Here is a 27,703-nt window from a genome sequence, read left to right as displayed (position 1 = left end):
TTAAAAAAATAAATACAGCATTAAAAATTAGCAAGATAAATGCTTATTATATTTGCTTTTAAGTGTTTCAATTCCACTTGAAGAACAAACTGTTCCAACCAAATCTCAGAATGTTGAAGTTTAAATACAATGAAAATGGCTCAGTGAGATAAATACATAAAAGAAAACATGTATTACAAATCCTCTTTGGAAAACAGGAAACCTGGTGAAGTAAAGGCATTATGAAGAACAAAATCGTACTTGATGTCAGCGGTTTACAGCACTTAAACAAGTCTTGAAAGAAATTAGACTAAGTGTTGTCACTGCATTACAGACATAACGTGTGAATCTGAGGCATTTGTATTTTTCACATTGACAGTAGTATAAGCAGCAATAAAAAGCCTTGATTTGCCCAGTCAATAAAAAGAAAATCAATTTGAAAGGTTAGGGGTGGTTTACTGATAGTAACCTATCCTTCACAAGGATCTCTGATCTGAATAGAGACTGAAGGCACTCTTCAGATTAGACAGTGAAGAAAACAATCTCAGCAGCATCCCACAAATACTGAAGCTGGATTTATGAGGATTCTTTTTAGTGCAGTAAATGAAGCTGCTCAAAACTGTCATCATAATCTCTTGTTGTTCACAGAGTATTATTACCCTTCAAGTGATGTTAAACTGATACATTGTCAATATTACAACTATTGCATTGAGCCACCTTGCATGTGATAAATATGTAGGAGGCACAGTAGTAGATCTTCAACAACTCTATTGAAGGTGGTTCTGCTATCAGGAGTCATCACTGGTCCGTTTCAGAGACTGGTCACCTCTGGAAAAGAAAACCCACAGCAAATCAGTGACTTTCAGTTAAGTGTGTACTGAAAAGTGTTATTTAGGTTTTTTTGTTCTGTGATTTGTAACTAGCCAAGACAGAAGCCCAAAAAAACTGACCGGGGAAATCCATTCATTGACAGCTCCATCTGCAGCTTCTTGTCATAAGCAGCATAGTCAGACAGCAGAGACTCCTCAGTTGGTGGGTTGATTTGGGGAATAAACCCAGAGAAGAGAGCTGGGGCTAACTTTGCCCACTCTGAAAGAGGATACCAACATTTCCAATAAGACTCTTGTTAGAAAGCACCAGAGGCCACAAAGTAGGCCGTCAAACAATCAAAAAGTGAACATACCTAAGGTTTGTGAAAGCAATCTATAGTTTACAACCTGTAATATCTTGCATGACAGAGTAACAACAAACCCTTCTGAGACCAACCTTCAAGGGTCCATTTATCAGGACCTGAAGTAAGCCACAGTACTTAACAAATTAGCATGACAATATAAAAGGTACAGCTTGTTTAAACTCTTTTTTAATAATGTTTCACAAAGCATTGATCCAACAAACAATTTGGCCATCCTGGCAGTCTGCTCAACCAGCCACTCTTCTGAAATACTGGCTTATTTATATTATTTTATATTAGATAGGCTTATAATTTATATTAGTTTTGCATTGCCAAATTTTGTGCAACTGCGACTTTGGAAACTTCTTCAAGGATTGCATTTTTTATTCAGAAAAGGTGTGTTGCTTGTCATGGCAAGGACATAGTTCCTTCAACTCCAGTCACCACTGCCAAAAGCTCCAGAGATCATTTTCACACTTGTTGCAGTTTACAGCAGCAATATCTGTTGTATCAAGGCCTGCATCAGACCTATTCTGAATCGTGGTGTTACACAGGTTTTTGTGGATTTTTTCAAGCATGCTTGCATAATTCAATGCAATATTGCTGCTTAGATGCTTGGGTTGCGCACCGGATGATCGCCAGTTCAAGTCCCGGTGCGGACCAAGTCTGGAAATTGGTCTGGTAGCTGGAGGGTTCCACTCACAGCCCCCTCTCTATGCTCTCTATTAGTGCATGTCCATAGGATCCCGTTTGTGCATGTGTGTGTATTTCAGCCTCTGTGTGTGTTCATGTTCAACAACAGAGTGTAAAATTGAATTTCCCCTTGTGGGACTAATAAAGTATATTGTCATATTATTATTTAATATAGATACTCTCTTTATAATTTAATGCATTTACATGAAAATAAGACATCTCAATTGACTAAGCTTAAAGCAGAGGTTTGCATAGAATATAGCTCACCTGGTTGTAGGCTGTAGAGGCCTTTAACCACGCTGGCCATTGTAGATGGCTGTACTTGAAAAGGCATCGAATGAGCTTTGATGAGAAGAGCTAAACAAGAAAAAATTAGTTAAACCACATGTTTCAGAAAGCATTTACATTAGAAAGGAATCAATTCTTGAGTTGGTGCATATCCCTTATCAACCAAAATTCCAGGATTGGTAACAGCAGCAAATTGGGCCAACACAATAATCCATCCTTGAAATGGGAAAAGTAAGATTTTATTCAAAAGAATAGGTAATTCAAATGAAGCAATACACTCACACATCAGTGTGTTCACATGCTTTTCTGCAACTTGATCAGCAAACAACTTCATCAGATCCTTTCTTAGGTCGCTGTTGAGCTTTGATTCGATGTAGAACTTGTTCTGAAAAGATTCAAATTAAAAGAAAATGATAAGGCTGTACAAAACTGTATATATTCATTCAGTCACCACAACTGTTTATCTATTCATTCACTGAACAACAATGTAATGTCTTCTGTATCATAGCTGCTTTTTCACTTTCACACTCTCAATCTCGCACAACCAGATTTTCTTTTAAGTACATAACTAGGAATATATTTGTATATATTTAACCACATTTTGTTACGCTGCTGTACAGGATTGCTGCTATCAAAGTGTTGTGTCTATCTATCTATCTATCTATCTATCTATCTATCTATCTATCAGTCTGTCTGTCTCTCTCTATCAAAGTTATTTACAAGCAACAATAAAGAATGGGCTTGGTGGCATAGAGCATTCTAGGATATTCAGTTAATATTCTATGTTGCTTTAACAACAGATATTTTTGGGGGAAAAAAAGACAAATGAAAAATATGCCTACCAAGTACATGAATACAGGAACTATACATTGTAGAGAAGCTGTGTATTGGGTTAGAGCATCGTTAAAGTTCTCGATGACATTCCCTGGTGGGCTAGCCTAGAAAACAATAGTTGGTCTCAGTCAATTTGACATTTTCTAATTTCTTTATTATATATTAATAACATATGCAGATTACAGGTGTATATATGTGTACTTACTTCTAGATGGATTGACACCTGTTGCAGATGGCTTGTTATTTTCATTATCAAATCATTGTAGAGCAGCTCTGAGTGCTGCTGACAAACACACCTGTAGACGTAACTAGGAAAACAAGGCAGAGGAGAAACTCCTTGACTAATAAACAACAGTGATGCATATGTCATCTAAAGGGGTCTCCTCGAGGCTAAAGAAGTCACACAAGGGAAAAACCTGGCCAAGCTCAGCTATGCGGTCTGTAAACACCCAACTCTTCATCTGTCTTACCTATATATCTGAGCATAAGAAACAGAGATGTGGTCTGTTGGATTGTAAAGCAACAGACGATCAATTGCCTTTTCGAGGTTTGGCCAGTGGTTTTTCCGGTAGTCTTCTACAGCCATTGCATTCAGAACTGGGCGGAGAGAGGAGAGCCGGTGAGGGTCACAATGACGCATAAAAATACAATCAATGTTTCGGGGCCAACATTCCTACAGTCGATCTGCATGTGTAGGTGTAATGTTGTGGGAGGACGAATATGACTACAAGAAACCAGGCCTTGTTGTCACTTTGCCTGCTTTACGTGAACTTACGGAATTTGGAAGGAGAGTCGATAGTACGTTTTCCATCGACAGTAGAAGGCGGAGCCATGTTAGCAGTCTCTCTGACTTTACTGCTTTGACAGTCTCTATCCGAGTCTGTAAACTTTGTCAGTCCTTTACTGTCAGACAAAGTCCCTCGCTTACACCCCGGGGTTTCACCTGGCACCGACAGACTGCCGGGCGCTTGGGCATCCGTTGAATCCGTCCCCTGGCTTCGTGTAGTGCGGGTTCTGCCGCTGATGTTTGCACAATAGTTGTGGTTTTGGTCGTCTTTAAAATCTAAAATGTCATCTTCTAGGGCATCCATTATCATAATTCGTATTTTATGACGCCTAGCGAAACTAGATAAGTACAAGAACAAAAATAAAAATTAAGATAGACGACTTACAGCCGTAATATTTACAGTCCAAGCTTGGAGTATCTGTAGTGGAGTACGTTTCAGTTTGCGTCTGCTGTTGAGTGAAATTTTACGACATGTCGTAACAGGGCTGCTGCCCCCCGTCATATTTTTAATCATTAAGACTGGAAAAATAGAATCGCTTTCAATGCTCACAGTATCCACAAAGCCTCAGTTTTAAACCTATTCAGTTTAAGCTTATGTTTCCTTTTGTTCCTGTTTGTGTTTAATTCATCCATGAATGATTGCTGAACAAAGAAAGCTTGGGGGGGGGGGATAAAACTGAACCTCTAAAGGGTGGAGATGAAGACTTCGGAACGAACTTCTCTCATTCTTTCAGAAATAGGAACGCTGTGTAACAGTGTGTTACACTTAGCTAGACAAGAGTCCACTTGCAGAACCTTTTGGCAGACTAATTCAAATCACACCACAAGGAGAAAACTGCCTGTCACTGGCATTTCTGTTTTGAAAGCATCTTATTATTTTAATCTGATATAAACTGCTTACTTATTGCAATTCCATTCAAGTAGGCAATAAACCCCTTCACAATCAGCTACCGTTTTCAAGAGTAGGGTCTGTTTTAGCTTCTAGCATGGGCGAAGAGTAGACAATACACTTAAGTGATTGGCTTCAAGTTAAACTAAACATGATCAGTTTTATAAACACTCCTCGCCTGGAAAACCTGAATAAAGAGAACTATGTCCCTTTTGCAGATAGTGTTAAATTGGATTTGTGCAGATGATGTCTGGTAAAAACAGGCATCAAAGTCAGTACACTATTATTCTCCTGACATAGTTTGCCTTAGTACTTCTTAGACTTCATGTACAAGAACTAGAGTACTTTTACTGTGTACTTTTTGAGTAATCCACTGTCAAAATTGTTACTACATTTGACACTATTTATTCCAATTGTCTGTTAATCTTGCTGGCTTTGGAGTCCGGAGCATGTAAATGCTCCATCAGAATACGTTAAATTTAGGGGCAGCTGACTTGAGTCATTAACTGCGGTATAGGCTACTCACAATTAGGCAAGGGCAATCCAATCATACCAGCAGTAGGACATCTTACCCTGCCTATTATCTGTCACTGCCTAATTCTGAACTCCCAGTTCAGGGGCTGCATTCTTCGGAGGGCCCATGAAAATGTTTGTCAGATACAGGTTTAATACTCCGGGATTTCTCGATAATGGAGGCTGTCCATGTTGTGTACCTGTGCTTGTGCTCTTGCATGAACTGTACCGTGCCGAAGCAAACCTCTTCCAAGCGGGCCAGTGACAAGGAAGTGTATACAGTGCTTGAGCACGGATCGGAGCACTCACAGTAGTCAAACAAACAGAACGGGGTAAAGTGTGCTTATAGGCACATAGGCTACAGATTGCCTAGTGTGAGTGCGCCCTCAGGAGCAAAAGTGTAGAGCTGGGGACAACTGTTGATGCAAGTGCTAAATCCTCTGTAGGCTAGATTATCTCATTTCAATGCAACAAGAGCGGTCTACTAAGGATATCATGGCTGAGTGCTTTGTAGACTGTGGGTAGCCTATGTCTCAGTTCCCTTAATTGCATCCAAGTGTCCTCCACTTGCCTCCTCCACTTGCATCTTAGTCCCTCCCAAAAGAGATTCATGGAGTGACACGAGGAAACAAAACAGAGGAGAGAGGAATGAGGCAATATGAATTAAGAGACAGTAGACGTCTTTTCCTCTGTAGCATCAGGTGAATCGACGTCTGTTTGTGATGATGACATCAGCTGATCCTCGCTCAGCTGTCAGTCAGCTTTAACAGCTGTTTATGTCCGCACAAATACACACTGTATTATTTCTAATAAAATACACACAGTAACGATGTTTAGTCTGTGTACCTGAAAACAAACACCTGCACATGAAGAACAACCTGCAGTCTGCTAAAACAAACTGATATTCTGAGAGTAAACTCTGTATTTTATAAACACTAAGGATGTCTCAGTTTTATTGACAATTTTTTATTTGGATCAAATTTTCCACAAAACAGGATGCATATGTTGCTCACCCGACCTGGCCTAGGGGTGCCAGTGTGTCTTTACCTTGCAGTGGTCTATCTGTTTGTAAATACAAAGAGGAAACGAAGTTAGACTTGCGTTCAGCTCGGCTGCAGGATTTATTCTTGGTTTCCTTTACATATTAAACATACATCTTCTCTGTAACTAATATTACATTTACATTGCCCACTGAGTTTGATGGGAGAGGATGACAGATAAAATTATTTCATGATGCACTGCTGGAGCAGGAAACATGAAATAATTAAATAAATAGTGGAATAAATAGATGTGTTTTTACATAGAATGAATGAACATTTAAAATAATTATTTAAACATTTATTTAATTATTTATGTATTTCATAAATTATTTATTTATTTATTTATATATTACAAATTTTAGATAATTAATGACACATTTAAATAATTATTTAATTATTTAATAACACATGAATTTAATTAATTAAATAATTACACATTTATTTATATATTTGTTGATTTATTTCCAATATTAAATAATTGATGACACATTTAATGATTTAATTAATTATATATTTATATATTTCATTTAGGCACTTTTAGTCCTCCATACTTGCCTCTCTAATGCTCCTCACGAGCGCCATGCGCCCTCTAGTGACCTGATTGAGTATGTCAATAACATTGTAACAAGCTCAGTGCACTGAAATTTGGCTTTAAATAGCTATTTTAGACACATTCAGCTTAAAAAATATAGTGGGGTCTCTTTTTTTTAACTCAATTAACTTTTTCTTTTAGCAATTAACTGTATTTTCACTATATAATTACTTTTCCACTGTCCCAATGACTTTTAACATGTACGTATGCATTTTTTCAAATCTTGTAATCCATTTTTACCTTTTAATAACCTTTGTTTTTAGCGTAAGACAAAACATATTTCAGATTAATTATGTAGGCCTACACGTTTTTACACATAACATTTTCAAACCCTACGATCATTAGGCTAATGATCATGATTAATGTAAAACGCGTTAGTTACTGACAGACGACTCACACTCTGTCAGATGTCATTCTCAAAATTAAAAAGGGCAAATCGTGAGTGATAATAATTAAAGAGTCTTTTATGATCCTTTGGTTAGACTATAACACTTAAAATTAACGGACTTTTTGTTTGATGGTGAATCGGAAATCAAATCAAATATAACTCGGGAGTGGTCGGCCTCCATTTTATTGTTTTTAAAAAACATTGTTGTTAATCCTCATGTCAAACACTTTTTTAATCCCAGCTCGTCACAGACCGACTCTTTACAAACTGACGGATGTTTACAGTCTTTTCTCCATTATTAAATCCAGCTGATGTTGATAAGTTTCACTGAAGTCTGATCCTCTGCAGCGTCTAATCAATGAGTGATATTCGAGACGGGGGCGGGTCTGTTCAAAATGTTCTAAAAGCTAAGGAAAGGTGGGTCAATGCTTCCTTTATAACCTCCTTTAGCATAGGATACACTGGACCATCCTTTACCAAAGGAGATAAGATATACCGCCCCACAATTCCTTCAGTCAGTCATCGTTAGTTTTCTTGAACGGTCGTATGCGCAAGTCGCTTTAAATGTTGCGGCCGCAAGGAATTGTGGGGGTCATTTCACTCAGTTAGGAACCTTCCTAAGCAAAAAAAGACAATTCGAATGCACCTCTTGTTCATAGCTCCTCAGTTATTTCCTCGATCCTCGCTCATGAGAGTGCGGACTTTTCAGTAGACTGAACCCTCGTGGTCATTCAGTGGCCATTTTTGGGGTCCAACTCAGTAGACTGAACATTTCAGTATGGATACTAACCTCCAGGTTTTGTGCAGTATGGTTTGGATGCATCCTTCCAGGAAATGGGTTTTATTTCAACACCCACAATGCTGTGCGAAATTAAATGTAAAACATCACTTCACGTGCGCCTCTAAATCAAAACAAATGAGGATGAAAAAACAAAATCAAGGATGGATGCAGCTGGTTTGGGTAACGTGCCTTTCAAATGTTAAGTTATTAAATTGTTTACATGCAATGTGAAGTTTTGTATTATTTACTGAGCCATCGTGCAGATCACATCTGAGTTGGAGTGTCAATAACATGAGGCGGGCACTTCCACACTGAATGAATCAGACAAAGTAGGAACAAATATCTGCCCACTGTGCGCGCCTACTGGACAGTAGGTACTAACAGTATACAGCACAGATAGTAGGGACTGTCTACTGACAGATTGTGTAGGCACTTTGCCTTTGAAGGGTGCATACCATTGGTAACTTGCAGTGGGCAAACACTACCAGGTAGGTTACTAGATGGCACACTACTCGAGCAGCACCATCACTTTTAACAAAGTACTGTGACCAAATTGCTGGACTGTGTTTAATTAAAACCCTAAAACCTAACGCCATTTTCAAAAATGATTACTAAGTTTTGCCTTCCGTGGCAAATCTGGACTGGCTCATAGACTAAGAAGATGGAGGAAGTCAATTAACATTCTGACCCAGAAATGGATGTGCTCGTGAACAAGGTGGAAGTCAGGAAGAGAATATTGTTTGTTTACTGCAGCAGGAGGGTCTCAAAGAAAAGTAAAATGAGAGAATGACACCGCCTTGCTGCCCAATTCACATTCATCATTGTACGCACGAGTGTATCTACATTTACGGGACCCATACTGATTTCTTCATAAATATCAGAGTGCTAATATCAGTCCACAGTCTCCCTTATGTCTAGGATATTATTAATCAGAAGTTTAATAAATGAACGACAACTTTTAATTCTTGGCCATGTTATCCTGACAAACTCTGTGTGCACCAATTACAAGTAAATATAGGCCTAATGGGCGGCTGTGGCTCAGTTGGTAGAGTCGTCACCTCAACAGGAAGGTCGAGGGTTCAATCCCCAGCTGGGCAACATGTCCGATGTGTCCTTGGGCAAGCCACCCAACTCCCAATCCCTCTGCTTTGGTGGCAGTGTATGAATGGGATTAGTTACCTCTGACCACCATCAGTGTGTGAATGGGTGGGTGTGACCTGCAGTGTAAAAGCGCTCTGAGTAGTCGGAAGACTAGAAAAGTGATATATAAGCTCAAGTCCATTTACCATCTAATGCCCAGGGGCAATTCTAGAGTCTATTAGGACCCTAGGCAAAAAGATTTTGGGGGGCCCTCCAACTGGTGTTCATCACCATCAAGTCTGCCAGTGTCTTGACGCTCCTCCTCTTTTTTCTCTTCGATTGACAGATAATTCCTCCTTATTTTTCTTTATTGACAAACTCTCACAGCAATAATGGGTGCAACGCTTAGCAGGTCAAGAAGAGTGAGTGCTGTCAGAAGGGAGATCATTGCCAAATTTAGGCCACATTTTGGGCCCCTGCTTTGGTTAAAAGTTTGTCTCGGGCCCCAAGAAGTTGCCGGCCTTGACTGTTGACAAGCAGCACCTCTGCTAATGATTGTGTAACCTGCCTGACTTAATTTCCAAACTTTACTTATCTACACAATACGTGCAAGGTGATGATGTGCTGACTAACGAAAAGGAAAGATATGTGACAGCCATGCCGTGTCTCTGTGCGTCTTACAGCCCAGTTATCTTTATTAAAACTAAATATCACACTAAATGATTCATTAAGGATATTAAGAGATAAATAAATATAAAAACTGGTGGCACTATGGTTTTTGTTCTATTCTACTTTGGATTTCTACATAAGTGTTTACATTAGTAGGCTACCATCCAGTCACCTACATTCTGGGATAATGGTGAGACCACGCTGATGAAATGTGGCGGAATCTTTTTTTAACATCTATATATTTCCATATTTAAGTTATTCATGGAAAATGGCTAACTACATGCATGCATATAGATTAAACTGCAATTTGTAATGCTAGTGATGATGTGGATTTGATATTTAGTGAAATAAAATGTGACACGTTAATATACATTCTGGCTTCAATTCAGCACCTCACCGTCTGTGTCACCAATTGACCCTGCCTCCAGAATGTATGCCTAGGTCAGTTTGCTTACTGTTGCACAATTTACCATCGATTTTAAATCACACACTTTACCTGGGAAATGGCATATGACAGGCCCCATTTTCTTTTGCACACCCAGTTATAAATGAGTCCCAGATGACAGCTTTTTTTATATGTAAATTTACAACCTTAGTGAGGGTAACATTTACATGAAGTAAAACTTTCTTCATCAGAAGTCAAAAAAACTTGAACTTAAAAATAGCAAGTTCATTTTGTAGTACTTCATTAACACATTGGCTTGACTGTATATCTGTTGAACCTATTCTATACTATACCGGATTTAGCCAAACCAGTTTTAAGAGGGGGGAAAGGTCAGTTTTTCTGATGTCAACGCATTGAACATATTTAAAAGCCTTGATTTTAAACTTAAACAGGAAAGAAATAACATCTACTCCATGAGTATTTCTTGCATAGGGTTACATTAAGAGGATTGACATTAAAATGGCAGCTGCCAGATGTCCGATGGACACACTTGGGCCATTGTAATTTTTTCAGGATATAAAGAAGCTAAGCATACAAAGATTGTGACAACCAGAATGTTTATCAAGTGTTCTTTGGTGAAAATTAAATTGAAAAAAAAAAATCTTGTTTTACAGCATTTACCCTCATGAAGGGGTACAGCCTAACTTTTTATATTGTACATTACAAAATATGTTAAGTATTGTGAAGTTAACAACGAACGTGTCTAAAATTCATAGTAGTCCCAATTTAAATGGTTTTAAGCTGAAAATATCTGTTTGTTAAAGGTAACGTGAAAAAGCTCATAAACCAAATCTGATATACTATAGACTAACAAATCTGTTGCCTTTACTTGTAATGACAGCAATTTAAGAATAAATGGCCTATCTAGTGTTGATTCCTTGTACATCCTAAAAAGGTAAGAGTTTAATACATCTCTGAAAGTGAGAGCAAAATGAGATAAGATGAAAATAAACAAATATGAAGAAATTGTAATTAGTGTGTGGGATTACGGACTGAATTCATGGGTCCTAATTGGACAGGGGAAAAAAAACACACAAGCAAGAAACAAGCTTGCTGCTTATTCACATTAAGTTATCAATCAATTGCAACTTTATGAAAAATAATTGTATCGTCAAAAATATACGAAACGCACATATACATATAATTAGTGCCAGGTAATGGGTACTTTACTCTTAAAGGTGTGGAGAGCTCTGAGTCTTTTAAGATGCATGGTCTTTCTGCATACATGTTGTGGGTTCATTAGCTTTACTTTGATGTATTGCGTCTTTGAGGCATGTCTCTTCATCCACTGCAAGTGTGACTTCCTCTGTCTCACTGTCTTCATCCATCTCAACTGCGCTTGAGACTTCACTATCACTGCCACAGGAGCTTGATGTCTCATCTTCAGAATCAGTGTAAACTTCTGCCCCATGGAAGATGTAGTGATTTGGTGCCTGAAAAAGGTAATGTCCTGCTGTAAGACAAAAATGAATTAATAAAAGTTAAAAATCAATATTTGGAGAAAATCTATTACACGAAATCCATTTGTCACCTACTTTATGACTGACATTTATAATGATTTGGATAAGCATGTACTTGGCTGCTGTATGAGGTAATAAACAATGTTTTCTGAGTAAAGACTTATTAAATTAATACATGAATAACAAAAAATATTTCTATATCTATCACTGTCTAAAGCTTACTCTCAAGGCGTTTGCTGATTGGACTTTTGTTGATATGAGTCATCCAGCATCGTCTTCGACTTTCAATGTTGGAGTCTTGGCTCTTTAGTGAAGTCGCCGTCTCTTTAAGTGCATCTTCTGTTGAACACTCTGAAGGCTCTGCTGTCTCTTTACATGGACACTGAGCATTTGAACAAGGTCTTGGAGATGTTGTACTATTGCCAGCAGCCTCTGTGACATTTGGACTCTGCGTCTCCTCTGAAGGCGGAGTTACTGTGTCTGTACTGATTTTCTTCTGCTCCTCCTGTGCTGCATTGCTCTTACCAGGCAAGGCCTCACTTGGTAGCTTATTTGATAACCGAGGGGGTTTCTCTATGATTTCAGAGAGTCTTGCAGTATTATAACAGAGTTGCTCAAAGTCTCCACCCAACCGATGACAGATCTCGTTGACAATTACATCACAGTCCCCAAGTAACTCCACATCAAAGTTGAGGTGAGGGAGCTGCTCCCTATTGATCAGGACCTGAGGCACTTCATGAGGAATAGAGTCTGCACAGGATGAAGCACACGGTCATATATATTGAATGTATAGACAAACTGGAATAGTAAAGAAATGTTCAAAGAAAACAAAAAATTGATCCATTCAAACTTGACATACTTGGGATGAGGGCAACTGGTCGGACTTTAAGTGAAGAGCCAATGACTATCAATAGGTCCACCTCATCCTTGTCCTGCTTCATGGCTCTGTGGAACATTTCTGGAAGATTCTCTCCAAAGAAGACAATGTCCGGTTTCATTATTGCCAGAGGAATGTCTTGACATTGTTGACAATGAGGGACATCCTGCAGAACAGTGATTTTATTACAATTTTAAATAAACATTGTGTTAATGGAATGACATTGAAACATCATCTTTATTAAGGTTGGGGCCTTGGTGTGTATGATTGGGGTCTGGATTTGTATGACATCTTAAATAGACTTTACACAAACCACAAAATAAACCAACCTGTTGCTCTTTAAAAAAGTTGGCATGTCTGTTGGCAAGACGCTTTGCCAAACTTGGACATGTTTGCTCCCCTGCTAGGTGGGTTTAAAACGTCTTTTACATCCTGACTGTTGGGGGATGTAAGTAAAATAATGCCATATTTTGCTCTAGCTAGACTAGCAGCTAAAATGTAAGCAACAACAGTCTTTGCTTCTCACCATGAAAGTAAACACATTTTTGGCATTCCCACTGACTGGTGAGCTGAGCTCAGAACAGCACAAACACACACCTATCGCCTGTGGTGGAGTGAAAGCGGAGTACTGAACAGAGCTTTCCCAGACACATACAGCCTCACTTCTTCACGTGTGGAGAAAATCGGTTCTTAATAAAACTCTGTTATTCAGAAAGTATTGGTATTAATGAAAATTGGCATTGGATCAATTTCAACAGCTTGTTACAGCAGCTTCCTGTTTCATGGCAAGACATCTAATATGGCAATTTATTTTATATGGATCTGAATAAGGCACTAGAAGGAGTTTGTTAAAGGCTCCTGGAAATAGCCATTAATACTGTTTTTGAATCTAAATTTAGAATTGTGTCTTTTGGTGGGGTTCACAATAAGGGTCCAATAGTTTTTTTCCTCCTGTAGGTCTAGATGTGAAACCTATGCCTACCAAATGTGGCTTAATTTTTGAAATTTTGTAGGGGGGGGGGGAACCACTGTAATACAGAAGCACTACCTTGCTGTTGACATTAGTCTTGCTGGTTTCATTGATAACTGTGTTTAAGTTGGGACTCTTGTCCAAAACATGGAATAAGGTGAAGATATGAGCTAGACAATCAATGTATATTTTGTTCTTTAAATATTCAATTTAAAATCCAAAATCGGAGAATCTAAAAATGATCCGTCGTTTCATAACTGAAACCCATTGCTCACATACACCAAAAAGACCTCTTGTCTCATGATTACTAGATTGTTTTTCATAATTAGGATCTCAGTTTGCTCTTGATAATTATTGTGGAGATGAGCCATCCATACTTGGTAAATGGGTAATTGTAACTGGACTTGAACAGCGCTTTTGTCGTCTCCTGCTACTCACAGCTCTTAAAGGAGGAAAATGCAACTTTTTGATCCAGCAGATGTCGCCCTTGAGCACCAGCATGAAACCAAAACAACTAGAGCTGCATTGTTGTGTTAGCATGCTAATGCTAGTGCTCTTTGGTTTGCTCTTAGCTTCACACTGCATTTAAATTTACACAAAATGACCCTGATCTGAAAAGGCTTACATGCCAATCAAATAATCAGTGAGTACAGTGTGTTATTCTTCTTTTCTCTAGTCCCTTAATTTTACACCGGCCAGGCATCCTGTCCATGTGAACACGGTGTAGATACGACTTGGACAACATCACAGACAGCAGGACTTGGGTGTTACAACCATTGTAGACAGTCATGACTCACAAGAGTTATTTTCAGAGGATATACTTGATTTCTATTACATTTAAGTGTGAAAAATCACATATTAAGCCGGTCACATCTACCCATTCACAGATTGATGGCAGAGCAGCTGCTGTAAAGTAACCGTAAGAAATAACTAATTCTATTCATAAGCCACCGACGAAGCAGCAGTAGCAACTTTGGGTAAATGTCTTGCCCATGGGCACATCGGACATGTGGCTGCAGGAGCTGGGGATCCAAACCCCAACTTTACAGTTGAGAGATGACCGACTCTACCAACTGAGCCACACTGTTGCCTTTTGGTACCGGTACATGATTGGCCGGTACTGGGAGTACCGTTACGCTCATGGACAAACAGTGCTCTTATCAGTATTTACGTTCGTCCCTCTTTTGCAATGCAGGGCTTTCCATAAGTGCTGCTGTCGGCCAAACAGCAGAGCAGTCACTCAATTACAACCTGCTTCTTATTACGTTGTCAAATTTAATAAAATAGTTTGCATTAACAAGATTCTGATCAAATAATTATTTTCTGCTCCTAACCGCTGCCTCTGCAGCCTGCAGAGGATCTTTCATACGAGACAGCTGTCACCCTGTCACTGTTAACAGAGAGATGGTGCTCATTGACTTCAATGATTTACCAGAGTGTTGTTACCTGCAGCTTTACATCAGGTTGCAGGACTAAAGGACCGTTTTTATGTTGCTGCTCCGTGCTGCCAACATGCATACATTAGACATTTTCATGTCATGTGTTTAGTTTTTACACCAAATAATGAAAGTAGTATCAATAAGTATCGGTATTGATAAACAGTACCGGTATCAATAAATTTATAACTTATCTTCCTTACTGGAGTCAAGCAGCTTGTCCAGAAAAAGTAACTCTCCCATCCCTGGCTGTCGGGTGCCATGGGTCCAGACCACCTCCATTTGTGGAAAGTGTATGCCCTACCATGCCAAGTTTGAGCCTCGGCTAGCCTAGACCGACTAAACCTGTTTAAATTAATAATAGCTATGTCAAAGTAAGGCTATATTAACACTTTATTTACAGACAATTTACTTTTAGATTGTCCAGAGCTGGAATTGTTACCATGATCAGTAAAAATCTTGAGCGTTTCATATCTTGTACTGCAGCAAAGTTACAACTTACTCTTAGCAGATGGAAGTAATATTGCCTTAACCGAGCATGGCTGTTAACAGCGGTGTTTCTTAAGTCATTTTTGCATTAAGGCTCATTTGCATGGAAATTGGACAGTTTTTATCCATATAAAAACATAAAAAGATCATTTAAAGACAGGCAAAAATCACCTGCACACACAGACGCTGTTTGTTCCTGAAGAGCACAGATAATGACGAGAAAAGATTGTTGATATGTGCCAAACAATAACATGAGCTGATATACCACCAACACCCATTAGCCCAATTAAATTCAGTTGTCCCAAGTTTATTGTTTTCCTGTTTAATAATGCATCTTACTTTTTAGTCAATTGTACAAGTAGTGCTTCTTCTACTGGGTCTTTGAAACAAAAAAGGGAAACATAGTGTTTATAAACTACACACTTAGTTCATAGCTTTCTAGTTAATCACCCTATTTGAAGTGGATTCGGGGTAAGGGCAGGGTTCTAGTTGGCCTGTCAAGATCCCTGCAAATGCCTGTAGGTTTAATTCAGACAATAGAAAATTAAAAATGTGTTGTTTGGTGATCTGTAAGTGGAGAATTGATACTTAATACCAAGGATGACATCCTCCTGGGTGGATATTGATTTCATCTATGACTTGCTGCTTTAAATTGTGATTGTTGCGGCCTAAAATGTCTTAATTTTGTGGCAGCTTTTAAAGAATGTTGGGATAAAAGATGTTTTTTAGGCTTTATTTTGTCAATGACATCGCAGGAAAGTGAATTTGCAAAATTAGTTGAACTTGCAACTGTTTTTAGTGTTCATAGCAAAATTATTCTAATATATGCTTTATTCTCTAGTTTTTTCAGGTTTAAAGTAGTGCTGGGCGATATGGCCTAAACTTGATATCACAATATTTTTTTTGCCTAATGTCGATATTCGATACGATATTTATCGTATTAAAGTTTAGAAATGTAGCCTATAAAACTGAATCTCCACTTTATAAAGAAAATATCACTGGCCCGACTATTGTAATCACTGGCCCAGGAACATTACTTTTGATTTAAAGTATAACAGCCACCAATTTACTCTTGAACGATTCTGATGCAAGATTAAATTAAAACTGCAAGCGGTGATGAAGGGCCCTCACACCCCTGTGCATGTCGGGGTGTGTTGCGACTGCGGGAGTTCAGCAGCAGCGGAGCATGGCTAAGCAGCAGGCCGTGCAGTTCGATATGTGTAAAAGTCGTACTATGGTATGCTGAAATAGGCAGCGTAATGAAGATCACAGAAAATTTTGACGTAGAGCAGTTCAGGCTGGCACTGTCATGATAGCTATGAAATATGGAGCAAATTGAGCATTGTGTAGTACTTATTCCTTGCAGTAGGAGGTGCTATGGTTAAAGTTGACTATTGTTATGTCTGTGTTCAGAGGCCAACCCTGATCATACATGTGTAATTTCAGGCAGATCAGACCAAGTATATGAGAGTTACAACCACTTCCTGTTTGACGGCGAATGATGCATCCGTATCACGAGAGCATTGGACGTAGGCTTTTGAGCTTGAAAGTGTTGTATGGCCAAGGTGTTTGAATGGTCCCCACCAATTCTGAGCGGGAAATGAGCTACCTTGTAGCAATGGCTAATGCTAACTGAGAAGCTGTAACTTCCTGTTGTCAACAGGTGGCGCTGTGACTAAGCAAAAAATGTGGATCATGGATGTGTTCAGGGCAGGCCCCGTATCATGTATGAGAAATTTTAATATGATTGAACACTACATGGCAGAGATATCTCCATTAGCTTTTTTGGCAAGTTGCCAAAATGCACATCAAACTTTCAACGCACGCCATAGCCACGCCTTTTGATGAAATAACGTGCAGAGCACAATGGAATATGTTGATCACTAGAACACACTGACACTAAGTTTGCATCCAACGGCTGAATGCTTTCGGACTAGCTTTATTTTTCGCTTCTGCCTGTCTTTATTTTTATACATCCATTTATGTATTTCTGTTTTCTTTTCTTTCAAAAACAACATTTTATCCATATTTCAACACAATATGCACAGAAATATACAGTGGATAATTATTTGATCCCCTGCTGATTTTGTAAGTTTGACCAATTACAAAGAAGTGAGCGATCTATAATTTTTATGGTACCTTTATTTTAACAAACACAGATAGCATATTAAAAAAAATCCAGAAAAAAAAACATTGTATAAAGTTATAAATTCATTTGATCTAAGGAAATAAGTATTTGATCCCCTACAAACCAACACGAATTCTGGCTCCCACAGACTGGTTATGTGCCCGGGAGGCACTCAGATTAGTCCTGTCACTTTAGGAAAGTACTCCCAATCACTGCTCGTTATGGGTAAAAAAGACACGTCAACAGAATCAATCTTTTCCTTTCCAACCACTCCAACATCATGGGCAAGACCCAAGAACTTTCAAAGGACATCAGGGACAAGATTGTAGACCTGCACAAGGCTGGAATGGGCTACAAGACCATCAGCAAGAAGATTGGTGAGAAGGAGAAACTGTTGGTGCAACTATAAGAAAATGGAAGAAATTTAAAATAACCATCAATCGCCCTCTGTCTGGAGCTCCATGCAAGATCTTGCCTTGTGCCCAGAACTACAAGGGAGGAGCTTTGTAATGATCTCAAGGCAGCTAGGACCACAGTCAGCAAGAAAACCATTGGAAACACACTGCACCATAATGGATTTAAATCCTGCGGTGCCCGCAAGGTACCCATGCTCAGGAAGGCACTTGTAAATGGTAAATGGACTTGTAGCTTATATAGCGCTTTTCTAGTCTTCCAACTACTCAAAGCGCTTTTACACCACATGTCACACCCACCCATTCATACCCTTTCACACACTGATGGTAGTGATCGCTATGTAGTATCATCCATCAGAACTAACTAATCCATTCATATACCACCACTGAAGCAGTGGGAGCAATTCAGGGTTAAGGGTCTTGCCCAAGGACACAACGGACATGTTGCTCAGCTGGGGATCGAACTGCCAACAACTCTACCAACTGAGCCACAGCTGCCCTGTACTGGCCCGTCTGAAGTTTGCCAGTGAACACCTAAATGATTCAGAGAAGGCTTGGGAGAAGGTGATGTGGTCAGATGAGACCAAATTCAACTCTTCGGCATAAACTGGAGTTGTTGTGTTTGGAGGGAGAGAAATGCTGAATACCAACCCAAGAACACCATCTCCACCGTCAAGTATGGAGGTGGAAACATTATGCTTTGGGGCTGTTTCTCTGCTAAGGGTACAGGATGACTTCACACATTGAGGGGCCGATGGATGGGGCCATGTACTGTAAGATCTTGGACGATAACCTCCTTTCCTCAGCCAGAACACTGAGGATGGGTCGTGGATGGGTCTTTCAGCATGACAACAACCCAAAACATACGGCCAAGGCAGCAAAGCAGTGGCTCAAGAAGAAGCACATTAAGGTCATGGAGTAGCCTACCCAGTCTCCAGACCTTTATCCTTATAAAACATTTCTGGAGGGAGCTGAAAGTTGGAGTTGTAAAGTGACAGCCTCGAAACCTTCAGAATTTGGAAAAGATCTGTAAAGAGGAGTGGACCAAAATCCCTCCTGAGATGTGTACAAACCTGGTTACCAACTACAACAATCGTCTGTCTTCTGTGCTTGCCAACAAGGGTCACCCTACCAAGTACTAAGTCATGTTTTGCATGGATCAAATACTTATTTCCTTTGTTCAAATGCAAATGAATTTAAAACTTTATGTAATGTTTTTTTTCTGGACTTTTTATATTCTGTCTCTGAGCTGTCTCACTTGGAGGTTACGCCTCCTTGTGGAACAAATTGGAACCACACTCTAAATTAGAATATTTAAATCATGGATAGTCACCACAAGATGGCATCATTGCCTTAATTTAAGACGGGCTCTGTATCATGCATGAGAAATTTTGAACTATCTTGAATTGATAGCATTATTAACCCCTCTCCCCGACATGATAGCATGTCGGGTACCAAATGGAGCCCGCGACGCCGTCCAGAAAATAGTAACATTTATGTCGGCTAACGGTTTTATAAGTTTAGCTAGTTAGCCGTTAGCTAGCAAGAGTTACAGCCAATTCCTGTTATGGCGATGTGATTTGTGGACTTCCTGTTGGATAATGAGCATGGGTGCAAGAGGGTTTATTGTAGGTGTTGTCAAGTTGGATACACATACTAAAATTCAGAACAGTAGGTTTAACGTGCTGCGGGGGCTGAATGTTTGAAATACTGTAGGGGGCGCCACTGAACCATTAAGCCACGCCCACTTATTTAAACTGTATCAAATGTTTGACTTTACCACCAGGATCATATGTACGAAGTTTCGGGACTGAACGACTATGTTAAGCCCGTGAAAAAACTACTTCCTGTTTGATGGCAACAGCGTTGGACGTAGGCGTTTGAGCTTGAAAGTCTTGTATGGCCAAGGTGTTAGCATGGTCCACACCAATTCTGAGGGGGAATTGAGCTACCGTGTAGCAATGGCTAATGCTAATTGAGTAGAAGTAACTTCCTGTTGTCAACAGGTGGCGCTGTGATTTATGTGTTCAGGGCAGGCCCCGTATCATGCATGAGAAATCATAATATGATTGAACACTAGATGTCAGCTTCCTGTACGTTTAAAAGTATCGTCATAATGTAACTTTTTGTTTGTCTCACCAAGACGCGTGTATAAAGTTTTCGTGGCTGTAGGTTAAGTGCAGTGCCCTAACTCACGTTTGGGGGCGCCGTAGAGCCATTTTACAATGTACGTGCACTGAACCATTTTCATACGCCAAGTTCCCGCGGGGGACAATTTTGGGGAAATTTTGGTGAGTTTTCACACACGTTCAAGCGGTCAAAAATGAAGTGGTGGAAGAATAATAATAATCCTTTCAGTTCCAATAGGGTCCTACGCATTTGTCAGTGCTTCGGGCCCTAATTACAACTTTTATTTCATTTATTGAGCTCTAATTATATCAAATATTGTGTATTTCTCTTATATTTATGTGCTCATGTTTATTCACCATGCTGCAACTGTAAGAGTCTACTTAATCTGATATTAATATGAGGCTGTGATAGATCTGGAATCTCTCCTTCTCTTCTTCATCCTTAGATCTTGACTTTAGGGCTAAGATGCTTTGTGAATAACTTTTATCTTTACCATGATCTAGTCTTTAACTTTAACTTTGCTCCTCCAGCTGTCTGCCACTGTGGCTTAAACTTTTTTCCCTTCTGTTTTTGTCATGCCCAGCTGTCACTCAAAACTTTTCCGTGATTTTTTGTCGGGATCTGATGGTTTTAAAACCGTTTTACCAAACATGTGTTTTAGTAGAGAAAACCTGCGCTTAAATCTGTGTGCGATTCGTTTACAATTCGAGTGTAGCGAGCGTGCTCGCGAAAGTGACAGCAGTGAAGCTGCTAGCTGAACGTGCAATTAGCTGGCCAGAACTCTGTCAATCATTCATCCGGGCCAACGTCGAGCCCTGCCTTATGTGCCCTTTTTTGGGAAGTAATTCGGCCTCGCTCGCATCTTTCTCTTCTGTGTTGGTCGCTAGGCTACTCAGCGGCAAGTGTGGAGTCTCCTCCGCCCCTTTTGTCTCCGTGCAACAACCGCTGCCGCGGAAATCTTGCGGAGCAACGAAATATCGCGAGAAAACTTTGAAGTAGTTTAAAAAATAAAATCGATGTTCCCTTTTCCATATAAAGCATTAATTAAATATCAATCGAATCAAGCTTCACGATATATCGCCAAGCACTAGTTTACAGTGCAAAGAAGCGGTCATGTTGTCAAATCAAAGCCATTAACGTGTTAATGCCACAAAACACCACACTTACAATATGCCAAACAGCACCTAGACAAGCCTCAGAACTTCACGCACAAAGTAATTTGGATTTCTGAAATCAAAATTTGTCATTATGTGCACAATCATAAACGCTGTTTGGAAAGAAATCAGAAAGGCCTTTCACAAAATGTGCAACATTCCTAATTGTGAAGCATTGTGAGGTGGATCTCTAATGTTTTGGGGGTGCTAAAAAGGCACAGGGACTTGAACTGATGGCAAGAAGAATGCAGCATGTTATCAGAAAATTGATGGTCAATATGCACTTGTCACCCCAAAAGGTATGCATGGGATGCGCTTGGACTTTCCAAATAGTAGCAATGTCTATTGATGCAGCATTTAGTAGTGTAGGAGTGTAGTGTAAAGTCTTATCTCTAATCAGTTTGTAATGGATAAATACCTGGTTAAAGATGTCTTCCCGTATAGCCTCACAATCCACTTGATGTTTACAGACAAGGCAGGATGCAGTTGCAAACGACCCTGAAATTCAAACTTATTAATGACTTTTCGACAGACTAAAATAAAAAGTTACCAAATTGAGTAAGCACAATCACTCACCATGACATTGGATAATCCGCTGAACTCCGGCTACTTGTTCCAGTGTATCAATATTCTGTGTGTAATTGCGCAGCAGCTTCCCCTGTTTATCAAGCATGGATATAAATCTGTGGCAAGGTGATGGCTGGAACTGACCAGGGTATATCTCCTGAAAATAAAGAACACATTCAACAATGTTACACAAGTATTATTTTAAGTGCACCATGCCACTCTGTATACAGTCAGAGCCGCATCTGGAGTATAACCTATTCAACTGTCAAGACTTGTTTCATGTACATTATTTTTCTTTTAAATCAACATATTTTTATTAAAGCAAGTTCAAAACATACAGTGCAAATGGGATACAGTCAACATTTTTCTTTTCCCTCAGAAACATTCAAAAACCCAGTATCCCTTCGCCCTGTAAACAACCCTCCCAGACCAACAAATAGACCTCCAAGTTTAAAGACAAGAATAAAAGTGCAAGATTGGAAAACTTCACAGAGAAAATAAATAAAATACAAAAAACAAATAAATAATAATAAAAATTGACGAGACAAACATAAACAAAAAAAAAAGAATAAATAAATGAACAAACAACATTGACAGGAATGAAAGTCGTTATGAGCATACCACATAGGTAAATAGGAAAAACAGTATAACCTGTAAAAGAGACAAAATCACTCACGCACACTGCTCAACTTGATCAACAAAAGGGAAGACAACAGCTGCTCACATCCAGGCTACCACCTAAGCAGCTGAAGAACCCGCGCACAGAAAGAAGTATGGTCAGAACATAAAATTAAAAACAGGCACGAGTGGACAGGATCACTATCAGCAGGCGAAGGTGTACTACTACAATACCACGTCAGGTGAGACTTTCCCAAAATATTGAAGCAGAGGTCTCCAGTGAGTGTAAAACCTATCAGAGCACCCTCTAAGAGGGAATTTAATTTTCTCCAACTTAAGGAGAAATAAGACATCGTGCAGCCATGCTTTGAAGGAGGGAGGTTGTGAAGATTTCCATAAGAGAAGGATTTTCCTGCGGGCAATTAAAGAGACAAACGCAATAACATTGTCCTGAGTGGTCGAGGTGGCAAGATCTTCAGGAGACCTACCGAAAATAGCTATATGTGGGGATGGATTGATGTTTATACCTAAAATGTCGGCGATGGACTTAAAGAAGGACTGCCAATAATTAACTAATTTAGAACAGGACCAAAACATGAGTCAGGTTGCAAGGAGCCTGAGAGCAACTACCACAAGTTTTATCAATTGTGTCCGGAAATATTCTGGAGAGTTTATATTGCTGTAATGAAGTCTGTGGAGCACTTTAAACTGGATAAGAGACAGCCTAGCGCAGCAAGAAGAAGAATTAACAGCCCCAAGCGCCTTTTCCCAGAAATCCTCAGAAAGGTTGGTTTGTAATTCGCTTTCCCAATCAGCCTTGATCTTTTTTACCGTGGACTCGTCAGTTGTGAACAGGAGGTCATAAAGGAAGGAAACCTGACCTTTGGGCAAGATTCTTGCCTTGAGTGCCAAATCAATGCCACTGGGGTTTGGAACATGAGGAAATGCCGGTGAGTGGGTCCTAGCAAAATCACGGAGCTGAAAATATCGAAAAAAGTCTGAGCCATTTAAATTTGGAATGCAGAACGAAATTGGTCGAAACTGGCAAAAACATCATTAACGTATAAGTCACCCAGACAGCACAGGCCATTCGACTCCAAAGATGCAAATCGTGGGTCAATCCTAGCTGGTATAAAAAGGTGATTATTACAGATGGGCGTCGCTTTAGGGAGGGAGAGCCACCCAAAGTGTTGTCTAATTTGTGACCATATTTTAAGTGTGCCTATTACCACAATATTAGACGTGAAGCTAGAGGGAGAGAGGGGAAGGGTGCCACACACCAGAGATGGGAGAGAAGAGGAGCAGGAGTCAGCCTCTAATTGGCACCACCTGCACTGGTGTGAGATAAACTCATGTACATTATTAAAGGGGAGAAAGTAGGTTATCTTCAGATCTTTGCGCAATGACTTGTTTGCTCAGTTCATCTGCATTCCTTGCTGCAGCTGTGTTTAACTTCATGTGTTTTTATTTCACAGTTTGCTCTGAGTTTGATAAATATGACCACCTGCTGATAATAGACTTGTCCATGAAAGCCGAAACAAACAGCCAAATTTTTCGCTCGGACTTCACCCAGAGTTTCTCCAGCAAAGAAGAATACCTTTCCGATAGAAAAGGACAGCTGTCATTAAAAGTAACCCATGAACACCAAAATTCCTTCAAGTGTTTGTGTCGGCATGTCGGAGTGTCCCCCATCACCCCCAATGCTGTAAACCTAGGGGAAACACTGTGAACTTTAAGAAATTCATGACAGGGGTTAATATCATTTATCTTCTTAAAAGGTGTTTCTTCAGTGTATCATTAAATTAGGGGAGTGAGGGGCGCGCTGGTGGCGCAGTGGCAGGGACTCCCAGGCGTCCCACGTGTTGAGACTCTCGTCTCGAGCGGTAGGCCCGGGTTCGCTTCCACCCATGGCCCCTTTCCGCATGTCGTTCCCCGCTCTCTCCCTGGTTTCCGACTCTGTCCTCTCTCTGAATTAAAGGCACGAAAAAGCCCCAAAAAATAAATCTTTAAAAAAATTAGGGGAGTGAGGTTTCCAGTTTAAATCTTCTAACATAGCCCTCATTTTAAGGAAACCCCAATTGTTAATCAATTAAGCTACATTCAAAGCAATACAGCCTGATACGCATGAACTTCCCGGGACTTCAGGCAGCGGTGGAAACACTGATAACTATGTGCCACTGGAACTTTTTAGTTCCTTGAAGAAAAGGCCCTGATCCTTTTAGTTCTGGGGACCTTTGGTCGGAAAGGGGGCTATACACAGACATAGTCCTCCAGGGTTCAAAATCGGACCTGTGGCTCCTTTCCCACATGTCATTCACCACTCTCTCTCTCCCCGATTTCTGACTCTATCCACTGTCCTATCTACAATGAAGACAGTTCCAGTTAGCATTGTTAACACCAGCACTAGTTTGGTTACATTTGCCATTGCTCTAACCTCATGTAAACAAAATTAACAGCAACGCAAAACGACACCAACAAGGCACAAAAATCAAGCTAAAAACTTCGTTTTCACCATCTACACGCTGCCATGGCACGCTTCGGAGACGTGTGCTTCAGCACAATACACTTCATGCACTAGCACAAGCACGCGGGTAAACAACGTTGACTGCGTTCATTATGAAGAAATCCAGAGTGTTCTAGATGTATCTGACTAAAATGACTTAAAGTGAAGACATAAAGTAGCTGTCATGTTCTCCTATGTGCGGATGCAGACTCGACCGTGTGTCTTTTATTTTTTTTATGGCTGTATCTGATTAAAATTACTCAAAATAAGACACAGTCAGTAAAATAGCTTTCATGTTCTCTGTGTTGTTCTCCGCTGTGGAGACGTGGACACGACTGCACGTCCCTTTTTACATTTTTTCTGAAGTCCGCCTGTTTGTAAACTGAGCACGCTTCATAATAACATAAAGCATGTGTTGTATAACGACGTTTAGGCCCGGTTTGTCCTGGAGCAGTGTGACCGCAGGCCGTGCAGGTCAGCGGGGGAATGGGGAGGGAGAATGAGGGGCAATGATGCTTAAGCACAGCACGACAACATTGCCGGTGTGATAATCAAATGCTAAAATAAATAGTTAATAAATAAATAGGCAATGTCTCATTATCATAAAAATATAAGAAATGAAAATGGCGGATCATTATAGGTTATGACTGAACCCTGTCTGTCATATTCTATAATGATCCTGTCCGTCAAAATGATAGACAAGAAAGTCTAGTGCAACCTCTTGTAGGGAAAGGCTTTTTTTGGTGCTAAAATGTTCTGGGGTAGACCGCCAGACCCCCATACAAAGACATTTCTCTAATAAAATAATAATAAAAAAAAAAAAAACATACTAGGAAATAAGTGTGGCTGAACTGTAAAGTAACTTGCAAATAAGTCTATAAAATAAGTCTATGATCAGTATGAAAAAAAATAGGGATAAAGTTGTGATCTTGCCATGAAAAGGAAAGAGTTGTAATTTCTTCAGGTAAGAGGCTCAGCCAAAATTCATATTGTGGTGCAGCCTCGGAGACAAACCATACGTGTGTCAGTCAATAAAGTTTGTGTAATAAAACAAGTGTGCATGAATTACTTTAAGTATTTCTTGCCTTTCTCAATGTGGGCCGCCACTCCAAATGGATTGTAGGAGAAACATTGAGCATCTTTCATTATGTCAAGAGAATGTAATAATGTATCACATCGTATATTACAAACCTGGACAACAGAAAGGGTTGACAAATATTTTTTGTTGTATATTTTTCAGTTTAGACTTGCACAGAAAAGAGACAATAAACCAACCTTTGCAAACTTGAAAAACGGTCTTGGGTCCCGTCTGAAGTATTCAATGTCAAACATAGCTTGAGGATCCGGAAGATCTGGAAAATCTATGGCAAGGCGTGCATAAATCCCATCTCTGGAGCGGAAGTCCGGTATTCCACAAGAAACGGACACCTACCAAAATAGCAAAACAGCAAATCCTTGTTTAAAAATTGAAATTTGTGTTTCCTATAATACATGGTAATTCAAAAAACACAACTTTATGATACTAATAAAAATGCATACCCCAGCACCAGTCAACACGAGGATCCGTTTACTTTCATGAAGTAGTTTGACCACGTCTTCTAAGGTATTGATATCCTTTCGCTTCTTTCTTTTTGGAGGATCTGAAATGTTGATGATGATCTGCCACAATGTCATGTCGTCTAAATCCGGTGGGAGTACAGTCTCAGGCAACAAATCCTTCAGTATAGCTCTAGGATCTGCCTCTCTGATGTGTTGCTGGATGAAACTGTAGGAACCTGAACAAGAACACAACAACTTCATCCCATCGTGCCTTTCGTACCTTTTCTTCAATTCTATGCATGTTTTCCAATTATTGTTTCTCATAATAACAACGTTAAAAACCTATTTGCGGTTGAGGAGTCCAGTCGCTAGAGCTTGCATGAGATAATCTGTCATCTTCCTCGTTGATGTGCTCCGGGGTGTCAGGCAACCCGTTTGTGATAAGATCCTCATGTCCGAAATATTCTGAGCAGAAAGAAAAATTGTACTAGGATCAAGTTAAACATAGGAGGACTGTCGTCTTTGATTACAATTCACGTCAATAATAACAACCTCGCTGTGATATCAACATCTTATGTCAACGTGAAAGTGGAAAAGTAACTCGGCTCACAAACGCTTGTTTGCGACCAAAGTTTCGTGCCGTTAGGGAATCACTTCAATCGTGAAATATTGTCAAGGTGTGTCAGTCTGACAACACAAGAAAACATACATTTCCCTTTTTGAGAGGCAGACGCCTCCCGATACAGATTTACTTAGTTAAACATTCACGGATAATATGAATGTATCTTTCGGTTCAAACCATACGGAAGTTCGAAAAACATGAATCGCGTAAATACACAATGTGATAAGTGTTAGTCGTCTACGTCTCTTTATTACCAGCACCCTCCTCGTTTGCCTTCAGTGTCGAGCTGGCGTTTAGTTTTACGACGGCGCTATGTTGCTTGGAGTCCAGCAGTTCCAGTCCATTGTTGTCGCCTGCTGGCACTGTTGTGGCCTGCTGTACCGCCATCGCCGGCTTTGCTTTCTTCTCCGCTAACAGCATACAATTTACCCCCGCCTCCCAGCTCTCTGTGACCCCAGAGGCACATGTTAAGTGGTCTGCTTTGGCGAAACCGTAGTCAGTCGCCGGGCTGACTTTCGACCGCTTTTTGGCCGGTTCTCCAATTTCGGATACGCCAGGAAAGGCTGTTCCAAGACTGCTCTCCTCGTCCGCCATCTTCAGCCGTAAACGCAAGTGCAGTGTTCAGTGCAGGGCGTGCAGGGCCTTCCT

General features: G+C 39.9%; 1 protein-coding gene across 1 annotated transcript; it reads right to left on the bottom strand.

Moving 5' to 3' along the window:
• Window positions 1-105: 105 nt before the first annotated feature.
• On the bottom strand, window positions 106-27,703 carry LOC109999424 (NAD-dependent protein deacetylase sirtuin-1). The gene is made up of 17 exons (XM_020654466.3): window positions 27,310-27,703; window positions 26,776-26,898; window positions 26,434-26,669; window positions 26,170-26,322; window positions 21,783-21,930; window positions 21,625-21,704; window positions 12,469-12,652; window positions 11,832-12,359; window positions 11,352-11,602; window positions 3,741-4,116; window positions 3,436-3,562; window positions 3,171-3,273; window positions 2,974-3,069; window positions 2,414-2,516; window positions 2,111-2,200; window positions 930-1,068; window positions 106-807 (listed from the first exon to the last, which is right to left on the bottom strand). The coding sequence occupies exons 1-17, from the start codon at window positions 27,647-27,649 to the stop codon at window positions 768-770; spliced, it is 3,117 nt and encodes a 1,038-aa protein (XP_020510122.2). The 5' UTR covers window positions 27,650-27,703; the 3' UTR covers window positions 106-767.

This window comes from Labrus bergylta, chromosome 10, assembly GCF_963930695.1.
Source record: "Labrus bergylta chromosome 10, fLabBer1.1, whole genome shotgun sequence".
In the NCBI taxonomy this organism is placed as follows: Eukaryota; Metazoa; Chordata; class Actinopteri; order Labriformes; family Labridae; genus Labrus; species Labrus bergylta.
This window is presented reverse-complemented; position numbering and strand designations above follow the sequence as displayed.